Here is a 23,385-nt window from a genome sequence, read left to right on the forward strand (position 1 = left end):
TACCTAAAAACATACTTTAAACGTTAGAAATCGGTAAAAAGAATAAAAATGGTTTTTAAACTACGTAACATAAACGTTGAGAGAATACGTCTTCACACAACCAAACAACAACGTAAATTTCAACGTATAACGTTATATCAAGCGTTGTAACGTTAAAAAAACGTTATATCTACGTCTGTGTGCTTCCTGGGAAGGCTCTGACGTTGCTTGTTAAAATGCTATAGACTACAACTATAAATGTCCATTAGCTTTTTTTCGAAAAAAATAACAATAAGAATAAAAAAAATTCTACAAAAACAACCAAGTTGTTGCATAACATTAATAGAAATTAACAGAGTTGGGGTGGTTAGAAGTAAAGGAATGATACATATAGCTTTAAACGTTAGAAATTGGTAGAAAGAATAAAAATGGTTTTTAAACTACGGAACATAAACGTTGAGAGAATACGTCATCACACAACCAAACAACAACGTAAATTTCAACGTATAACGTTTTATCAAGCGTTGTAACGTTAAAAAAACGTTATATCTACGTTTGTGTGCTTCCTGAGAAGGCTCTGACGTTGCTTGTTAAAATGCTATAGACTACAACTATAAATGTCCATTAGCTTTTTTTCGAAAAAAATAACAATTAGAATAAAAAAATTCTACAAAACCAACAAAGTTGTTGCATAACATTAGTAGAAATTAACAGAGTTGGGATGGTTAGAAGTAAAGGAATGATACATATAGCTTTACAAAATCCGGCTCGGAGGACCATAGTTTGGGTTAAGTTCTATTCCGAGTTTATTCGATTCTTCTAAGAAAATCTGTATGACCTTACCACTGTGTGTTTCTCAAAGTATGGTCCTCCGAGCCGGATTTGTTGTCGTGACTGTTTCAAGTCTGATTTTTGCAGCAACTTCCCTATTATCGTAATCTACTTACGCAGCTGTCGTCATATAACACAAGTCGACACGTTGACAAGCAACGTGTTACCAATATGTTTATCAAGTGCAAAAGGCCGTCAGTCGTGATAGATGTCCGGTTATGAGATTAATTTCGGTCCACTTTACTTATCGAATTAAGAGCGCGAGGGGAAACTGTAGTTTTTCGCTTGAGGGGTTGTTTGTTGTCTTTTGATACATCACTCTAATTAATTTCAATTAGTCTGCGTTCACCTCTTGGCACACACAAAAGCGAGCTGAGGTGCGCTGACCAGAAACAGAAGGATGAAATATGTCGCGGAAAGCGGGCAAGAGCCAGGTAATTACTTTCCCGACAATACGATCAATTAATTAAGGGTTGGGACAGCTGGGGGTTGGTCGTATGCAGGTATGCGGCCATTTAAGAAGTTGGCCCGCATCGTGCAACAGTTGTACTTTTTTTCCCCAAAAGATGAGTTGTTTACTGGGCATAAAACGGCGATAAATCACCTCTCCCTGTCTTAATTTCGCGAAGCAATCAATTTCGGAACCGAGCAATAAAAATAATATAAACCTGCAGACGTGGTGGTGTCAATTGCATTTTTATGTTTTATTTCGAGGGAAAGAAGAACAACACATAAATAAATTTCTCTTTCCCAGCGAAAGAAAATCTTCGGGAGTTTGATTACAACACTTTAATTCAATATCGAAGTATGCATAGAATTTATGCTCTTAAATACACCGAAGCGTCTCAAACTTTTAATCAATTTTCGAACATGAAAAAGAATCTCCGGGTATTCGCCGAGGGATGATGCCTTTAATACAAACACAAGGGAACAACTTAATTCCACCACGATTAACACGTCGTACATAATAATTCGCACATAAAACAGGTGTAGTACACTTATTATGTCGAATTGACGAATAAAATTTTCGCTTGAATACAGTGTTATTGTAAAAATACACATTTAGTTGTCAAATTTATTGCATGGAGAAGTTACGAACCGGAGTTTATGCGTTTTTCCTATAGTTCGAAGTTGAATCTTTATGACTACTTAGGACGATAAAGTACCCATCATGTCGTAATTGAAATGCGATTCAAAAAAACACAGATTAAAACGGCTTTATTGGATGTAACGAGCTTTACGACTTTTTAACCCTTACCGAAAACAACCGCTCACTCCTACGAATGTATCTAGTCCATAAAATTATATTTTTTTTTACTATTACCAAATTCAGTTACACCAATGTACAGTATAATTTATGTCAGTTACGATTATTTTGCTTTAGATTAGCTGTTCTCGTTTATAACGCATTATTTTTCTAATAAAATCTGTTCCTACTCAAATTACGGTCCTCCGAGCCGGATTTTGTTGTATATAATATGTCTAGTCCATAAAATTACATTTTTTTTCACTATTATCAAATTTAGTTACACCAATGTACAATATAATTTATGTCAGTTACGATTATTTTGATTTAGATTAGCTGCTCTCGTATATAACGCATTATTTTTCTAATAAAATCTGTTCCTACTCAAATTACGGTCCTCCGAGCCGGATTATGTTGTATATAATATGTCTAGTCCATAAACTTACATTTTTTTTCACTATTATTAAATTTAGTTACACCAATGTACAATATAATTTATGTCAGTTACGATTATTTTGTTTTAGATTAACTGTTCTCGTTTATAAGGCATTATTTTTCTAATAAAATCTGTTCCTTCTCAAATTATGGTCCTCCGAGCCGGATTATGTTGTACATAATATGTCTAGTCCATAAAATTACATTTTTTTCACTATTATCAAATTCAGTTACACCAATGTACAGTATAATTTATGTTAGTTACGATTATTTTGCTTTAGATTAGCTGTTCTCGTTTATAACGCATTATTTTTCTAATAAAATCTGTTCCTACTCAAATTACGGTCCTCCGAGCCGGATTATGCTGTATATAATATGTCTAGTCCATAAACTTACATTTTTTTTCACTATTATCAAATTTAGTTACACCAATGTACAATATAATTTATGTCAGTTACGATTATTTTGTTTTAGATTAGCTGTTCTCGTTTATAACGCATTATTTTTCTAATAAAGTCTGTTTCTACTCAAATTACGGTCCTCCGAGCCGGATTATGTTGTATATAATATGTCTAGTCCATAAAATTAAATTTTTTTCACTATTATCAAATTCAGTTACACCAATGTACAGTATAATTTATGTCAGTTACGATTATTTTGCTTTAGATTAGCTGTTCTCGTTTATAACGCATTATTTTTCTAATAAAATCTGTTCCTACTCAAATTACGGTCCTCCGAGCCGGATTATGTTGTATATAATATGTCTAGTCCATAAAATTACATTTTTTTCACTATTATCAAATTCAGTTACACCAATGTACAGTATAATTTATGTCAGTTACGATTATTTTGCTTTAGATTAGCTGTTCTCGTTTATAACGCATTATTTTTCTAATAAAATCTGTTACTACTCAAATTACGGTCCTCCGAGCCGGATTATGTTGTACATAATATGTCTAGTCTATAAAATTACATTTTTTTCACTATTATCAAATTCAGTTATACCAATGTACAATATAATTTATGTCAGTTACGATTATTTTGTTTTAGATTAGCTGTTCTCGTTTATAACGCATTATTTTTCTAATAAAATCTGTTCCTACTCAAATTATGGTCCTTCGAGCCGGATTATGTTGTACATAATATGTCTAGTCCATAAAATTACATTTTTTTCACTATTATCAAATTCAGTTACACCAATGTACAATATAATTTATGTCAGTTACGATTATTTTGTTTTAGATTAGCTGTTCTCGTTTATAAGGCATTATTTTTTTAATAAAATCTGTTCCTTCTCAAATTATGGTCCTCCGAGCCGGCTTATGTTGTACATAATATGTCTAGTCCATAAAATTACATTTTTTTTCACTATTATCAAATTCAGTTACACCAATATACAATATAATTCATGTCAATTGCGATTATTTTGTTGTAGGTTAGCTGTTTTCGTTTAAAGGCATTATTTTTCTAATAAAATTTGTTTCTACTCAAATTATGGTCCCCGAGCCGGATTATCTTGTACCTTGACTTCTGTGGTCGAAGAAGCATTTTTTGCAAAATTCAATCCCGGCCGGGCTAATTAAGGTCCAAGAAGGCCGTCGTAAAAGCCGGGCTTAATTTTTATTATCTTGTCATACACTTATTTGATTTGGTCGGATAAAAATAATAAATTAAACGGAACGAAACAGCCGACTATAAAAACACAACAACTAAATTGCTCCACAACGCATCCCCACCCCCAATAGTAATAATCAAGGAAAAAGAGGCTTCCGGTTAAGCTGATGGATGATCTTTGGTCACACGTCATCGGCAAAGACCCAATGAGGTGGAAGGCCGATGATTTCCTGGTGCTCTCTTTGAATATTTTCAATTCGATTTTTGTCGCTGTTGTGAGTCATGATATTGCACCCTCTGTACCGTTAAACAACGATTAGTTCTGCAAGGGGTGGATAAAACCCTCCACCCCCAGGTAGATTTCGAAGGGGGTTGGATGAGGGTGAGTGTCACTTAGCTGGACAAACGTCGGCCGCATGCCGATTCGACGTGCGTTATACCATTAATTATTATGATAATTTCTTCTCGCACCTCGAGGGATGAAAGAAGGGTGGACAGATGCGAGAAGGGTGAATGGGGCGACAGGTATTGTGTGCCTGTGAAACGGCCAGTTTAATTTTTAAATCGCATTTAAGTAAAATCCGGCTCGGAGGACCAGAATTTGTGTTCAAAGTTGGATTCTTTTGCAGTGGAGGCGGTGAACGGGGTGCAGATGAGTCCCGCGGCGCCCTCCAAGCGTCTGAAGGAGGCCACCGTCCCCGAGGAGGTCCTCAACGGCCTCTCGATGCACAGTAGTCCGCCCAAAGTCCTGACAGGGGGCTCCGCTTCGGACGCCCCCAACGATGATCTCATCTCGGTCAAAGCTGCAGTGGGAGAGCAAGAAGATGAAAATATCGAAGAGTATCTCCAGAGGAGTGATACGGCGGTTATCTATCCGGAACCTGTTGGCCAGTCGTCGGAAAATCGTGGTGAGTGCTTAATATTTCAAGAGGATAATTGATGACGACAAAGTGGATGATATCGGAGAGATAAACGCCCTCTCGGACCCAATTAAATTTATCAAAGCTTGTACCTATTCTGATTAGTGTCCGAGGCGAGCTTATTACAAGGGAATTATAATTAACGCGGCCGCTGGGACCGAATTACAAGCAAAGTGTTTGGAAAAAAAACGACAACGACAAGCTATGGCCAAAGGGTGTCTTGGATTTCTAAATTGAGAACAGATTCGCATCTAGAAGGCGCAAATTAATTTAAATTTGTCAGTTGAACAATAAACAGAAATATGTTTTGAGCTACTTGCCACAATTTTTTAAGCGGAACCTACTTCATCTTCAAATTTGTCCAAATCTAGATGGCGGAGCTAATTTTAAGTTAGAGATTTGAATTCTCCAGATTATTTTACATACGAAAAGTAACATTTTAAGCAAAATAAAAATTTATTATGAAGAATGATGCTTATTTGACAGCATTTTTTACTTTTGACCACTAGAACATTGCGTGTATGAGCCGATATTTTTTAATCTAGTAGGCTGGATTAGTTTTGGGTAGCAGATTTAGAATTCTCAGATCAATTTACGTAAGAACAGTGTCATTTTAGCCACGAAATACGCGATATGTGGAATTTTGAGCTATTTGCCGCAATTTTGAAATTTTTTTTTTCAAGCTTGACCTGCTTCATCTTCAAATATATGTAAATCTAGAAGACATAGGTAACTTTAGGTCACAGATTTGGAATCTCCGGATCAAAATACATGAGAAAAGTGGCATTTTGACAAATAAAAAAAATTACGTGCAAAGTTTAAGCTATTTGCCGCAATTTTTAAGTTTTTTCTCAAGCTGGAGCTGCTTCATCTACCTATATCGTTAAATCTAGAAGGCGGAGCTAATTCTAGGTCACAGATTTGTATTCTTCAGATCATTTTACATACAAAAAGTAACATTTTGAGTAAAATAAAAATTTATTATGAAGAATGATGCTCATTTGCCAGCATTTTTTACTTTTGACCACTAGAAAAATGCGTGTATGAGCCGATATTTTTTAATCTAGAAGGCTGGGTTAGTTTTGGGTAACAGATTTAGAATTATTAGATCAATTTACGTAAGATCAGTGTCATTTTAACAACGAAAAACGCGATAGCGGAATTTTGAGCTATTTGCCGCAATTTAAAAGTTTTATCTCAAGCTGGACGTGTTTTATCTTCAAATATGTATAAATCTAGAAGACGGAGGTAACTTTAGGTCACAGATTTGGAATCTCCGGATCAAAATACATGAGAAAAGTGGCATTTTGACAAATAAAAAAAATTACGTGCAAAGTTTAAGCTATTTGCCGCAATTTTTAAGTTTTTTCTCAAGCTGGAGCTGCTTCATCTACCTATATCGTTAAATCTAGAAGGCGGAGCTAATTCTAGGTTACAGATTTGTATTCTTCAGATTATTTTACATACAAAAAGTAACATTTTGAGCAAAATAAAAATTTATTATGAAGAATGATGCTCATTTGCCAGCATTTTTTACTTTTGACCACTAGAAAAATGCGTGTATGAGCCGATATTTTTTAATCTAGAAGGCTGGGTTAGTTTTGGGTAACAGATTTATAATAATTAGATCAATTTACATAAGATCAGTGTCATTTTAACAACGAAAAACGCGATAGCGGAATTTTGAGCTATTTGCCGCAATTTAAAAGTTTTATCTCAAACTGGACGTGTTTCATCTTCAAATATGTATAAATCTAGTAGGCGGAGGTTACTTGAAGTCACAGATTTGTAATCTCCAGATCGAAATACCTGAGAAAAGTATCATTTTCACCAATAAAAAAAATACGTGCAAAGTTTGAGCTATTTGCCACAAGTTTTTTCTCAAGCTGGATCTCATTCATCTTCAAATATGTATAAACTTAGAAGACGGAGGTAACTTTAGGTCACAGATTTGTAATCTCTGGATCGAAGTACGTAGGAAAAGTATTATTTTGACCAATAAAAAAAATTACGTGCAAAGTTTAAGGTATTCGCCGCAATTTTTAAGTTTTGTATCAAGCTAGAGCTACTTCATCTACCGATATCTTTAAATCTGGAAGGCGGAGCTAATTCTAGGTCACAGATTTGTATTCTCCAGATCATTTTACATGCAAAACGTAACATTTTGAGCATAATAAAAATTTATAATGAAGAATGATGCTCATTTGTCAGCATTTTTTACTTTTGACCACTAGAACATTGCATGTATGAGCCGATATTTGTTAATCTAGTAGGCTGGGTTAGTTTTGGGTAGCAGATTTAGAATTCTCAGATTAATTTACGTAAGAACAGTGTTATTTTAACAACGAAAAACGCAATTTGTGGAGTTTTGAGCTATTTGTCGCAATTTTTACGATTTGCCTTAAGCTAGAGCTGCATCATGTACCAATATTTGAAAATTTCAAAGACGGAGCTAATTCTAGATTATAGAATTATATTCTCCGGATCGTATTACTTAACAAAAGTGGCGTGTAAACAACAGAAAATTTTCTTAATGCAAATGAAACTCATTTTCCAGCATTTTTTATGCTTGACGAAGCTAACACCTGCGATTGAGTTATTATACTCGGGTTTTTTTTGCAATTGGCGCAGTCGGTAGATGAATTTTTTGAACGAAATAAATTATTTGAAGCCGTTGCAATTATCGGGTCCCCTTCCTCGATGTCCGTTTTGATTTGCATTAGTGCTCTCAGCGTGCATGTCTCCGAGTGCACTCCCCGACCACTCGACATCGTCATTGTGGCTCAGTTACGAATCCATAACTCTTCATTTGTCCCTCTCTTCGCATCCATAGTGATTTCGCGAGCCGTTTGGATGGAGACAAATGGAGGCAATTCAGCGACTTGCTGCTACCTGGTCTGTGTTTTCCTGCGGTCATTTCTCACGCCGCCTTGACGTCGGCAATTCTGGTCGTTGGCAAACATTTTCATTAGCAGGCCCGGACTGGACCCAGGAAAAGTATCGGCTAATTGTCGCGGTCGGAAACGACCACCTGGCCGCCGACCTAATCCTGTTTGTCGACTCCTGGACGAGTTCTCGCTGTTGCGGTCCAAATCGCACTTACTGGACGAAAGTCCGTGCCGGGGATTAACTTGCGATTACGAAACAGTTAAGCCAATACACAAGCACGACTCCTCCGAGCAAAATACACAGCGCAAAACGCAAATCAGCTTTGGCCAAAATATTTCGATTGGAAGTTAAAAGTAATGGTAATGAAAGTAACGTTTCCAATCAGTGGGTGTTGACAGGGCATTGTTTTGGGAAAAAGAATCCGAGATTCGGCAATGGAGGAGGCGGACTAAACCGAATCAAAGCTTCGAGTTGAATCGTTTTAATTTTCCTTTACATTTCTCTTTATTCCTTTAGTCGGAACAAGAATTAAGTTTGGCTTTTGTAAATTAAAACAGCAGCTCAGAGTAGTGCGGGAAGGCTGCAGTGGTTTTTAGTCTAATTAATTCTGCTTATAAATTCCGATTCCGGAGGAACCCCCCCCCCTCTGCTGCCTTAACCCCACCCACCAAGACCCCTTCTTTCCGGCCGTTATTGCTCGCTCGGCCGGTGTGTGCTTGATAAATTCACTTTTCCGCGCTTAAAAACATTAAAGCAAAGACGATTGAAGTTATGAAAGCTCAGAAATTAAATCTAATATTGCCGGAGACGGACAGAAGGGGGCCAGGAATGATTGTAAATACACTCGGAATGATTTGATTACGCTCCTACCCGGATTTTATTAATAACGCGAGCACACCTAAATTTTTACAACGGAGTGCAAACGGTTCTTGTTTAGCTGCCGGAAGGTAAAAAATTGTGCATGTCCAAAGTTTAACTAGTTCATCGTTGTTGGACCAAAATTTTTACGCTTCAAATTCTCCTACTGACTGCGCCAAAAGCAAAAAAAAACAGTCGTAAATGTTGGCTTTGTCAAATGGAGTCCGCCTACTAGATTAAAAAAAAATCGAACAAATTCTATTGTTGTAATCTAAAAATACTGAAAAATCGGTTCAAACTCCTCGATGAAATTTTTTCATCATCACAAATTAAACAATTCTTATGAAACTGAACTTGGAGATTCCAATTTTGATAGTTAATAGCAACTCTGCCGACTAGATTAAAAAATATCGAACGATTCCTAGTGTTGGAAACCAAAAATGCTGGAAAATCGGTCCAAACTCTTCAAAGAAATTTTTTCAACACCACAAATTATACAATTCTTATGTAATTTGCCCTGGAGATTCTAATTTTGGCAGTTAAATCCGACTCCTCCTACTAGATTAAACAATATCGAACGATTTCTAGTGTTAGAACTTAAAAATGCTGGAAAATCGGTGAAAACTCTTCAAAGAAATTTTTTCATCATTACAAATTAAACAATTCTGATGTAAATTGACTTGGAGATTACAAATTTCACAGTTAAAACCAAGTCCGCCTACTAGGTTATAAAATAACGAACTATTTCTAGTGTTAGAAACTAAAAATGCTGGAAAATCAGTCCAAACTTCTCAAAGAAATTTTTTCTTTGTCACAAATTAGATAATTCTTATGTAAATTGACCTGGAGATTTTAAATTTAGCAGTTAAAACCAACTCTGCCTACTAGATTAAAAAATATTGAACCATTCCTAGTGTTAATAACTAAAAATGCTGGAAAATCTGTTCAAACTTCTCGGAGAAATTTTTTAACCAACACATATTAAATCATTTTTATGAAAATTGACCTGAGAATTTCAAATTTGGCAGTTAAAACCAGTTCCGCCTACTAGATTCAAAAATATCGAACGATTTCTAGTTTTAAAAGCTAAAAATGCTGGAAAATCGGTCAAAACTCTTCAAAGAAATTTTTTCATCATTACAAATTAAACAATTCTGATGTAAATTGACTTGGAGATTACAAATTTGACAGTTAAAACCAAGTCCGCCTACTAGGTTATAAAATAACGAACCATTTCTAGTGTTAGAAACTAAAAATGCTGGAAAATCAGTCCAAACTTCTCAAAAAAAATTTTTCTTTGTCACAAATTAGATAATTCTCATGTAAATCGACCTGGAGATTTTAAATTTAGCAGTTAAAACCAACTCTGCCTACTAGATTAAAAAATATTGAACCATTCCTAGTGTTAATAACTAAAAATGCTGGAAAATCTGTTCTAACTTCTCGGAGACATTTTTTAACCAACACATATTAAACAATTCTTATGAAAATTGACCTGAGAATTTCAAATTTGGCAGTTAAAACCAGTTCCGCCTACTAGATTCAAAAATATCGAACGATTTCTAGTTTTAAAAGCTAAAAATGCTGGAAAATGGGTCTAAGCTCCTCAAAAAAATTTTTTCATTATCACAAATTAAAGAATTCTTATGTAAATTGCCCTGAAAATTCCAAATTTGACAGCTAAAACCAGCTCCGCCTACTAGATTGCCAAATATCGGTCGATTTCTCGTGTTAGAATCGCTTCACGTAATCAATAATTGTCGGTTATTTGCATTTTTCGTGTGTGGGTCATAATTTTCCGGCAAAGTTCTCGATTAGCGTAATGAAGTTTGAGCGTATGATCTAATTAGAGTTTCTATCTGGTCGCGAAAGCATTACACAAGCGTCGACAAGAAGCCCTCCGGAAGGCACCCGAAGGAAGCATCGCTCGTATCGCATTGTTTCATCTTTATGTATTTTCAAAGTAGATTCGCAGCACGTCTTCTGGCACACGTCGCTTATTTCCGGTTCGAGTGCGCGTTTCCGGGCGGAAAAATGCCCGGAGTGCGGCTCTGGTCCGGCGGCGGCGGCAAGAAATGGCAAGTTTATGGGGCCGGAGTCTAATATTGCTCCAGGAATTCTTGAAGTGGTAGAGGAGGGTCCCAGAGGTCTTGCGGTCGCCGCAACATCCATTCCGCCTCATATCCGTCTAAACTTACACTTTGTTACGTGAAGTTCGCGCTCATGATCTATGTTGCTATTAAATTCAAACATCTTCGGATTGTTGGGAATTGTAATGGATTATCCTCGCCTCGGGGCGCAAACGCCAGATTCACTCAAAAACTAAACAAACACACCTAGAAAAGCTGTTGCTGGACCAACTTCCAACAATCGACATAAATCCACTGTGATGGGAGACTTGTGGATTATTGAAAAGCGACAAATAGGAAAAGTGTCACCAAACTTTCGGATTAATAAACAAAGCTCCAGAATGATTTAAAATCACCGATGGGACGTAATTTTTCTGCTCAAAACCCTATGCCGTCTAGTACAGCATATTGAGTATTGTCCGCAAAGTGGCTTAAAGCCCCGAAATTGTCTCGCTTGCGTCTTAAATCACACTTTGCCGGCAAGCAGCGCTGAATACAAATGTTCGTAAAAGGTGTTAGCCCATTAATTTAGTAAAGTTAAAAGTTGGTCGAGGTTTATCTCGCTTAAAAACTTGCTGTCGCCCCTCGAGCATGCAGGTTTTCCATGTAAGTGCCATAAATATCTGGGATTTATCTCGTGGAAAAGCCCTATAATGTAGTCGTCGGCTCTCGCAATGGCTTGTAGAATGCACAATTTAATTACTCGATAGCTGACCGGTAGGTATTAAGGAAACTATTCGGCAAAGTCGGCGTCTTGGCTCTGTTTGAGGAGTTGTGCATCTCTGAACTAACATTTAAACTTGCCGACGAAGAGTTAGTCCTTTGACTAGGTACCGAGATAACGTTTAATTATTGTATTGCTTTGGGTCGGATTAAATTGATTGCTTCTTAATTAATGCGCGAGGGCGGGCCATTTTTGGACAGATTGCAGCAGCAATTTTGATTTCTCGTGGAATTGATTACGAGATAAATAAAATTGTGTTATTTCCGGTCGATTTGCGTCTCGGCGGGTATGCCAAGTAGGCGTTGTTGTAAAATTAGTAAATGGGGGCCTCTCCAGACTGACAAACGGTTATGTATTTGGTTGCAATCCAGCAACAGTGACTATAACCTTATGTCTCATAGAGTTGGCAAAAATCGCGTCCATAAAGCACTCAAAAGGTCTGGAATTTCTCTGGGGGTAAATGATGTCATTTGATACATTTATCATATTCACCTCCATCATCATTTTCTCTTTAGGCTTCATTTATCCAGCGGGAACCCCCTCGTACGCACTCGTGTTCCTGTTTTCATTTCCTTTCGACGACATGTTCCGGCGCTTGTCACTCACGATTTTTACAAGTCATGGACTTTTATAATCCTCCATAAACATATCAGTTGCGTTTTACATATAAAAGGTTTGTCTCCGGATGTTTAGTGCCCGATATCAGGGTCGGGTATTGAAAGCGTCGCCGCTTGGATTTTTTCCGCAGTTCCGACGACGACGATCGGGATTTAATTAAAGTAGCGTTATTGCGATAACTGAGCTAAGACGGCTCCCTATTTTCCGCCTATTACTTCTAATGGCCAGTGGACATTAGGGAGCGGTGAGATAGTGCTGTTCCGCAACCATTTCTTCAGCGGATGAATGCACATTAATCTGCATCTCGGTGAGAGGGTGTGTAATCCTTGCGGACGGGGGACCACCTTCAAGAATTCTACTAAGGTCCAGCGCATAAGGAAATTACTTAGCAAATTCCTCCTCGGCCGTTTAATTTCCAACACACAGCACAGAGACACATTTCTTACATTTTCGCTACTGTTTTTGCAAAATTCGCATACAATATCTTATGATCTAGTAGACGCAGCAGGATGTGAGTCACAAATTTACAATCCTTGGATAATTTTACATAAGACCTCAATACCTTAGACTTGAAAAAAATTAATTGTGGAGTTTAGACCGGTTTGCCAGCATTTTTAGTTTCTGACACCAAAAATCGTTCGATATTTTTTAATCTAGTAAGCGGGTTTGGTTTTAACTGCCAAATTTGCAATCCTCGGGTCATTCTACATAGGGAGTGTCATATTTCAGATGATGAAAAAATTTATTTGAGGAGTTTGAGCCGATTTTCCAGCAATTTTAGTTTCTGACACTAAAAATCATTCGATATTTTTTAGTCTAGTAGGCGGGTTTGGTTCTAACTGTCAAATTTACAATCCTCTGGTCATTTTGCATAGGAAGTGTCATATTTTAGGTGATGAAAAAAATTTTTTGATGAGTTTGAGCTGATTTTCCAGTATTTTTAGTTTCTGGCAATGAAAATCGTCCGATATTTTCAAATCTGGTAGAAAGGTTTGGTTTTAACTGCCAAATTTGCAATCCTTGGGTCATTTTACATAGGAAGTGTCATATTTCAAATGATGATAAAAATTCTTAGAGGAGTTTAAGCCGATTTTCTAGCATTTTTCGTTTCTGACAATAAAAAACGTCCGATATTTTCAAATCTAGTAGGGGGGTTTGGTTTTAACTGCCAAATTTGCAATCCCCGGGTCATTTTACATAGGGAATGTCATATTTCAGGTGATGAAAAAATTTCTTTGCGGAGTTTAAGCCAATTTTCCAGCATTTTTCGTTTCTGACACTAAAAATCGCCCGATATCTTTTAATCTAGTAGGCCGGTTTGGTTTTAACTGCCAAATTTGGAATCCCCGGGTCATTTTACATAGTCAGTGTCATATTTGTCAGATAATGAAAAAATTTCTTTAAGGAGTTTATGTCGATTTTCCAGCATTTTTTGTTTCCGACACCAAAAATTGTCTGATATTTTCCAATCTTTGAGGCTGGCTTGGTTTTAACTACTAAATTTGGAATCTTCAGGTTGATTTACATAAGAAAAGTTCCATTTCATATGGTGGAAAACTTTATTTGATGAATTTGAATCAATTTTCCAGCATTTTTTATTTTAGTTTCAAACCGTGGATCAAAAATTGGTTTAAATTTCTCAAATAATTTTTTCTATAACCTGAAACTGAGCTTTTTTAAGTTAATTGATAAGCTGATTTCAGTTCTGGAAACTAAAACAAGCTCCGCCTACTAAATTGGCAAATACCCTCAGATTTCGTTTTTGTCCAAGCCAAATATTCAAAATACTGGAAAACCTCCATTAATTTTATAAACAATGTTTTTTATTCTCCAGAATAACACTTTTCTTATGAAAATTGATCCTAGGAGTTAAAATTTGTCAACGGAAATTAGCTACGCCTACTAGATTTGAAGATGTAGGCATTGGATGCTTTGAGTCAAACCTTAAAAATACTGGAAAATTGTCTCAAACTTTTTAAATGAATTTGTATGCAACTTGAAATAGCACTTTTCTCATGTAAATTGATCCGGCGATTTCAAATTTAGTCGTTAAAATCCGCTCCGCCTACTAGATTACGAAATATCGTTAGATTTTTATTGTTCAACTTTTGTTTGAAGAATGTGTAAGTTGAAATGGATAGTTTTGTGTGTCCCTTATCGGTGCATTAAATCTCTCGTATGCGGTGCAAACGTAACGAGGCATTGATGGAACGCAGTGCCACGTTTGCCAACTCTCAGGTTTATAAACTAAGCGTCTCGTTCTTTTCTTTCGTTCGGGTCGACAAATTGTATTACCCGCCGCTCTCGAGGCTTTCCGTCGGCCCATTTACTTACTGACCGCAAGACGCTCGTTGGAACACAATTAAAATTTATCACGCAAGAAATCGAAAAAAGCGCTCATTTTTGACGTGTTTTATTGCAACGCGGATTCCTGGCGTAGCCGAAGGTCTTAATGGATCGAAATTTACTGCCGGACGTTTTAATTAATTTAAAAGAAAACGTCGAGCACCAACTCACTCCACGACGTGATTTGTGCGAACGAACAATAATAACAGTGATCAATTTTCGCCAACTTAACCTGAAGGATGAAATGTTTAACATAGTTGCTCGAGGCACTACTTGCAAGACGCCGAGTTCGCTCCAACTATAAATGCCTTCAGTGAGCAACTCCTGGCTAGCTTTGAAAGTTTATGTGGTTGACCCTCCAACTTGAGAGGGCTTCTCTGGATACATGCAAAACTCCTTTCATCGGACTACCCCTCCCAATCGATCCCCAACCCAAAAATGCCACCGATAACCAACACAGTCATAACCAGCACGTCAGAAACTACAAAAATACTTTTTGCGCCAAGCAGTTCGGAGCACTCTACAAATTGCCAAAAAAAGGGACATCCTCATACCGATTTTTTTGCTCTTAAAATTTGAGCAAAATAGTTTACGGATTTGCAATCGCCAGGTCGAAAACTACTAGAGTCGTGTTTACGCGAAGAGTTTGTCGAGTTTTTTGAATTACGGAAAAAAGGGACATCCTCATACCGATTTTTTTGCTCAATCGCTCGGTTGCGCCTAAAAATTGAGCAAAATAGTTTACGGATTTGCAATCAGCAGGTCGAAAACTGCTAAAGTCGTGTTTACGCGAGAAGTTTGTTGAGTTTTTCGAGTTGCGGGAAAAAGGGACATCCTCGTAGCGATTTTTTTGCTCAATCGCTCGGTTGCGTCTAAAAATTGAGCAAAATAGTTTACGGATTTGCAACCAGCAGGTCGAAAACTACTAGAGTCGTGTTTACGCGAAGAGTTTGTCAAGTTTTTTGAATTACGGAAAAAAGGGACATCCTCATACCGATTTTTTTGCTCAATCGCTCGGTTGCGCCTAAAAATTGAGCAAAATAGTTTACGGATTTGTAATCAGTAGGTCGAAAACTGCTAAAGTCGTGTTTACGCGAGAAGTTTGTTGAGTTTTTCGAGTTGCGGGAAAAAGGGACATCCTCGTAGCGATTTTTTGCTCAATCGCTCGGTTGCGTCTAAAAATTGAGCAAAATAGATCACGGATTTGCAATCAGCAGGTTGAAAACTACTGGAAACGTGTTTACGCGAAGGATTTGTCGCATTTTTCGAGTTGCGTGAAATAAGGACATCCTCGTACCCTTTTTTTAGTTATAGATGGCATAAGTTTGCAAAACTCGTCATTAGCTAATTGAGGCACGCTGGTAAAGATGGTGTAACTGTAAATGGTAAAACCGTCGTGTTTGTCGTTTCGATTGCTGTCTTAGTGTGTGAAATTAGCATGTTAGTGAATCTGGGCACGTCGTCGTGTTCCGCGATGGTAAAAGACTAAGATCCGGTGTCAGTAGTCCGGGCGCGAGACGTAGCAGCAGTGGCACATAGCGGCGCCCGGAATAGCGACGCCAGCATAATCCCGCACCGCCGACTAAATTGAAAGTCACATCTACATTTACGCGTACGAATCCTCCGCACGCAATGCGTCCGAATTATCATAATACCAAGCGCCAATCTCAACCAGCCAATACCAATATCAAAAATGGAAGCGGCCACTTATTCATCGTCGGGGCGACAAATACTTTTAAGCGGCCCTGTTTTATGGTCGAACCTTGTTGAAGAAGAAGATTTTTTATCGTCGAGGGGCCCGAAAAAACGTAAATATGAGTTATGGAGACATTATCACATGCTCCATTTAATTTAAAATCTATTCTAATCGTTTTATTTGAACAGGCGACGAGGAGTCTTGTTCGTACACGAATTAATAAGAAGGGAGGAACAAGTCAAACACCACTCGCAAAAAATTGTTTACGGACGTTTCCGCAATTATTCCGATTTTATCGAGGAGAAAGGTGCACGTGATGCTCACCCTAAAAACATGACATTAATGCGTGTGTCTAGGAGGGCAACCGAGCGAACTTAACCAATATTTACATATGAATCCGAAAGGACATAAATTATGGAATCAATCATTTGTTTTGTCGGCGCAAATGTGATGACGCAAACACAAAGGCGGCGCAAAAAACCCTTTACACCATCATTTTTAATACTTTGCACCATCAAATTTCAAAAAAGGGCATGGTGAGGATGTCCCTTTTTTGAGCGATATTAACAAGAACTAAGATTCTGCCTCATAAAAATTCTTGCTGACCGGCGTTTTTGCGCAATAAAACCCAATTACAACAATTTCGGATGTGGCGTTAGATTCGGGCTTGGCATCTCGTCTCGGAAATAGTTAATCCATAAACATAGTAATTCCAGTCTTGTGGATATTTTTTTCAATCGTGTCATAAAAGTGATTTAGGGTCCCTATTGAATCGTTAATTTGCGAATAATTTTTGTGCGAATTCAAAGTGTTTTTGTTGGAAGCGGTCGATCATCTTTATGGCCAACTATTTCACTTAAAAATGAGCCTTTATGACACGATTAAAATCCCTATAATTTCGTACAGGGTAAGAGTTAATCTGCAATTATGAATTTGTAGCGCAACTCGCTTTACTTAATAACGAGCCACCTCGTTACAGAGCGCTTATATTACCTTACGCCACCTCCGACACACCCCGAGTATATTTGCATTAACATCTTGGAAACATTTTTGGCACTAATTATTTCTCACTTACCTAAATTGCTGTAAAATTAAACTAATAACCGAGGGAGTATTAAACTTTATTGGCCACATTTTGGATTAACTAACCCCGAAAACTGTACCAAGCGAAAAACCTTGTGCGACGACATGTTTGAGATTCTTTCTGCGCTCAAGATAATTACGCAGTCGTTATTCATTCATACATTAATAACTCCGGGAATATCCGCCTGGAATGTCTTCTCTCGTATTCAAACTTTAATTATGGCACAGAGTTCAATAAAGCATACATGGATGAATAAAGGTATCTTTTATTTATTATGGAAGGGTACATAAAATTCCAGACGGCTTAATATTAAAATATCGCGGAAAACATCTCCATTATTTGATCTTTAAACGAGATCGAGTGAGACTACTCCTCGCTAATATTACGAGAGAAATCCGATCTTTATTTCACCTCATCAGACCGAAAATTTTCTGGTTTATTCGACGATGATAAAACGGGCATTAACCAGAGGAGGGAGAACAGCCCCACTAAACGCCAATCAGATCTAATCGATGCCCTAATCCATCACACAGGTCGGATTAGGGAACACGGAGGTGGACGCAACCTTAATTCAATACTACGCTACGCACAAATTCGGAAAAATACAACAAAAATCACACGAATTTTGCGTTCTAAAGCACACGTTCTTAACCGGCGAGTTAAAATTGACCAGAACAGTCTTTTCCCAAAGACTTTACCCCATTTTTTTGAATTGCCAAAAAAGGGACATCCTCATGTCCCTTTTTGCCAAAATTACAATTAACTCTCTGAAACAAGCTAAAAATATTGGTGTTAACAACACTAACTGTTTTATGGAACTTGAGCACATTTTCTTGATTTTTTTTTAATTGTTCCTGTTTCAAAATTTTTTCAATCAATAAAAATAGCTCAATAACGCCGTACTGGGCAATTTCTGCCCAAAGTGGGGCACAGATTCGGAATCAGCTGGTTGAACTCTACTAGAATCGTGTTTTGTGTACGAATTGGTTGCTTTTATAAAGTTGCCAAAAAAAGGACATCCTTGTACCCTTTTTTCGAAAATAGATGGCATAAATTTGTAAAACTCGTCATTGGGTAAGTGAAGCAAGCTGAGAATGATGGTATAATTAAAAACTGAATATCTCAACATTTCGAAGCATTTTAAGAGCAGAAGGTATTTTTTGTGATGTAAAATTAATAGTTGTACGTCTGCACCTAAGTGCTATTAGCATGCACCTCTCGCATGTCCATAACTCGGATATGAGCCAGATGCCAGTGTGTTAAGAGAAGTGACATTACATCACATTCCCAGACTCCTGCCGATGAATCATGAAGAAATAGCTGTGTTTGAGTCGGCGCCCACGTAATGGTCCGGAATAGGCAATTCTCTTGCGCCATAACAGTTAAATTCGCACCTAGTTTTCTGGAGCACTTCTAATAGCTGTAATTTCCTTACTTATCAAGTTCCACAAGCAAGCGGTTTGTTTAATTTAGCAACGCAAGGAGAAGGCGTTAATGTGTGTAAGGTGCAAAAAATCACCCCGAGATCAATTCTCCTTCCACCCTTCGAAAAGATAAACACTAACACACACACACAGCAATCGCAGTTTAGAACAATTGTCAACAAGTAATTGTAATTCTAACTCCAATATTGTTTAGCGATCTCGTTAACATAACTGCGCGTAATAATGCACTCCTGGCACCACTTAATGACTTGATGGGCTAGTTGGGGTGCTAAAAAAACTAGCCCACTGGGAGTATATACGGATGCACTCGCGACTTTATCGATTCGAACAAACGTAAAATTTTATGGTGGTTATTATGGGGCGAATCGAGTGCCATTGAAATTGTAATAATCGAGTAATTGATCGTTTCTCGGTGTTAGTTTGTAGCAACGGGGATTTTTCGCACTACTTTGTCACAACTTTCGATGGCTTTATTATAGGACCGGTGATTAAGTTGAAGGGGTGGAGGAGACACTCAAGGATCACTTCCCAGCCCCATACTTTCAACGACACCAATCAAACTTTCACACTTAGCTTTATGTGCGCGTTTTTAATTTGACGTTTGCTTTGCCGACACTAAATGGCAATTGGCGCGCCTACTACGACAATATTACAGCAGTGGCGCAAAATGAAAAAATCCCGCAAGATCTCATCAATTTCATTAATAACTTTATTTTAAATTTAAAATAGTGCGTTTTTTACGTAAATTTAACCAAGGATTTTAAATTCGCTAACTAAACTTAACTCCGCCTTCTTGATCGGGAGGTGTGAGCAGAAATACATTTTGGCTAATGCAAATTTTCTAAATCCTGGAAAATCTACTCACACCACATTAATAATTTTTTCTTAAACTCGAATTATTGTTTTTCTAATGTAAAATTGACCAAGGAATCTAAATCTGTCAGCCAATCTAAGCTCCACCCATTATTTCGGAAGTTGTGGGCAAATGTAGCTACTGTTTGACCGGTGCAAAATTTTTAAAACCTGGAAAATCTACTGACATTACATAAATAAATTTTTTCTTAGTCTTGATTAACGTATTTCTAAAGTAAAAATGACCAAGGAATCTAAATCTGTCACCTAATCTAAGCTCCACCCATTATTTCCAAAGTTATGGGGAAATGTAGTACTTGAATGTGACAAATTGTAAAAATACTGGAAAATCGGCTCAAACTTCACAAATAAAAATTTACATTGTCTAAATTGGGCATTTTCTTATTTAAAATTAACTAGAATTTCTAAATTTGTCACTTACGTGCAGCTCCGCCCACGAATTCTCACGATATCAGTAAATATAGTCATTCGCTGAGACAAATTTAAGAAATACGAGGAAATCCATTAAATTCCGCAAAATAATGTTCCCTCTGCTTGACTGTTTTTGTTATGTAAATCGGGACCAGGATTCGTAATTTGTAAGTTAATCTGAGCTCCGCCCACTAGTTTAGAAAATACCGATAGATTTCGTCGGCAATTGCTTCAAACCTTGGAAAATCCGTTTAAAATCCATAAATAAATTATTTCTTTGACTTTGAAATAGAGTTTCCCTGAAGTAAAACTAACCAAGGATTTTAAATTCGGAACTTAAACTTGGCCCCGCCCACTAGTGCGGAAGATATGGGCAAGGTTATCACAAATTTGAAAAATTGTGGAAATTTTTTTGCTTTCGAATTGAATGAGGATTTGAAATTTGCTTGTAAAAATTACGTCCGCCCCCTGAATTACGAAATATCGGGTTAAATTGGGTTAAGCCTCGAGTAATAAAGTAGGAAAACTCGTCCAATCAAAGTTTCTCCGTTATGTTTATGTGTGAATTTTTAATTTGTTGTTTGTTCCGTTTTGTGTGTCTGCCTCCTCTTTCCGCCATTCATTGTATCGCTTCATAATTGAGTGGATATTCGGTCCTCTTTATGGCCGTAATGAGTTAACATGACACGAACACCTATACATATAAACAGATGATGTACATTTCCACATTAAGCTTTGAAATACACGACGACGACTATGATTTTAATGGGCAATGACATGGCCGGTGCGTTTGAATTGGAATAAAACGTGCTGATTAGTCGCTGCTACCGGATGAACATGGCCGCCATCCATCGCCTCTCTCTCCTATAAAACGGTTTTAATATCGAACATCCGACCGAGAGATCATCTACGATGGTTATTAGTTGGGTTTTTGAGCGGCGGCGGCAGCAGCTCCAATTCGATTACCTTTTAATATTATGGGAGGTATATCAAAGGGCGGCGTTGTTGTGGAAAAAAGTTTTAAAAGCTGACGACGAACGAGATTAACGTTAATGCACGGACGATGTCGAAGACATGCTGAGTGCTAAACGCGACAACGGGTTCGATGACTACCACCTAGACCTTTTTAAACTCGAGGGGGGCACCGAACACACGCAGCGACACCGCAAAAAAATTATTTTCTCATCAATGGCCAACACCACACCAATGCCGTTCACAGAGTCACAATCAGCGCGTCACAAACTACCAAAACAGTTTTTGTTCTCGGCAAATCGGACTACTTTTCGAGTCGCCAAAATAAGGGACCTCCTTGTTTCCTTTTTTTGAAAAGTGATAGCATAGGGTTTTAACTACCGTCCTTGACTCTTCAAAACAAGCAAACAATGATGGCGTCAACCCCACAAAAAACACACTCAGCAAAAAGGGAAAAAATTTATTAAATGCTTAACGACCAACATGACACTAACGCGACCTATATATTCAGAATCAGTAGGCCAAGCACTACTAGAACTGTTTTTGTTAGCGGCAAATCGGTCTATTTTTTGAGTTGCCCAAAAAAGGGACATCCTGTTACCTCTTTTTTGAAATTTGATGGCATAGGTGTGTAAAGCTCGTCATTGACTCTCCGAGGCAGGTTAAAAAGGATGGCGTAAACGTCGTATAAAATATTCTCAATTATCGGTTGTAATTTCGTGATGCATGAAAAAATTGGTTAATTTGCACCCTCTCTGACTACATTTACGTTTTGATGTGGTCCGTGTGGTTGACAGGTCTTTGTCACCTCAATTGCGGTCCGTTTTGTAAATTTTTGTCGTCGAGAGAACACGAAACGTCCATCCTGGCCCATTTAAACATCAGATTCCGGTGAGTTGCTTCTGATCTGTTCGCCGATAATCCAGCGAGAGTAGCGGTTATAGATTTAGGTGTGTCCGTGTTTGTCCAAGGGATTTAAACTTGGCTCGTACAATTCGACATTTGCATTTCGGATTCGGAATTAAAACACCTGATTAGGAGAGGAAAGGACGGTGTATGTAGTCTTTCTGCTCTCAGTGTGATGAATACTCAGTCAGCCGCCGCGGGCTCTTTTGTCAAGACGGAATGAGGAGCGATGACGCGCTGGAAATTGGATGTCACTTGGAGGTGTCACCGCAGTGTTTTTCCAGCCGACGGCTACGCCGATGAGAACCAGACAAATCAGCTTGAAACAAATGAGAAAGTCCACGACAAATGATGGAAGGTGCACCGGAGGTCACGATGTTGATTAAACCGCACCGGAGACGAACATAATCACCAATAAAACGACAGATCACACAAACCACCTGACTCGACTATATTTCAACGAATATGAACTAGTTTTCAAGACTAAATCTACCAGAAATCACATACTCATACGGAAAATGAAACCAGGAGGGTTGATTCCTAAAAAACAGCAAACATTCGCAATTTTCTTCTACTGTTTAGTAGTCAATTAAATAAGAAATGCGTTTTCTTAAGTAAAATGATCCAAGAAATTCAATTATGGCAAAATTATTCGTCTCCGATTAGCCGTTCGAGAGATATCGTAAAAAATTCATTGCTAATTCATGGCCATATCACTAAATGAGCAACATTTTCGTTCTAATGTCAGGTTTTTGGGCAAAATCTATTAAAAAATTACCCCTTCTTATGTAGAATGTTACAAGGAATCCAAATTTGCAAGAAAAACTTCTCTACCATTGGTAGTTCCAAGGTTATGATGGAAAAACCGAAAAATAGTTTGTCAAACTTTAAAAAATGCTAAAAATTGGGATTAATTTCACGATTTTTTGGGAAAGTCAAGTATAAGTAACATTTTCTTATGTAAAATAGTCTGAAAAATAAAATTCCGGAAGAATTATTCAGCTCAGATAAAGCCTTAAAGAGATATCGTCAAAAAGCAGGTAGTAATAGCCCTAAAAACGCAACATTTCCGTTATATTTGCACTTTTTTAAACGAAATCTTCTAAAAATCGTTTTTTCTTGTGTGAAATGACGCGAGGAATCTAAGTCTACAAGAAAAACTCTTTTACGACAAATAATTCCAAAGATATTTTCAAAAAAACGGTAAAAGTGAGGTCAATTTTGAAATTTGCTTCTCATATTTTGAAGAAAATCAAGTGAAATTTATGTTTTTGTACGTAAAATCATTCAAGGAGTTCAGATTTGTAAAAGTTATGCAGCTGGGGTGAGTTTGTCCAAGAGTTCGATTGGTGTCAGATCTGGCGATTTTGGTGGTTTGGTGGTGAGGGGAATGAGCGCGGTCATGATGT

General features: G+C 37.5%; 1 protein-coding gene across 5 annotated transcripts in view; it reads left to right on the forward strand.

Moving 5' to 3' along the window:
• LOC100141776 (zinc finger protein 1) overlaps positions 1-23,385 on the forward strand; it is a 193,074-nt gene that overhangs the window by 125,313 nt on the left and 44,376 nt on the right. For all 5 annotated transcript variants that reach the window (XM_064357844.1, XM_064357845.1, XM_064357843.1 and 2 more), the window contains one exon: positions 4,735-5,013. In XM_064357844.1, the coding sequence (XP_064213914.1) occupies positions 4,735-5,013 (279 nt within the window). The remainder of the gene's footprint in view (positions 1-4,734; positions 5,014-23,385) is intronic.

Source organism: Tribolium castaneum, chromosome 7, assembly GCF_031307605.1.
Source record: "Tribolium castaneum strain GA2 chromosome 7, icTriCast1.1, whole genome shotgun sequence".
In the NCBI taxonomy this organism is placed as follows: Eukaryota; Metazoa; Arthropoda; class Insecta; order Coleoptera; family Tenebrionidae; genus Tribolium; species Tribolium castaneum.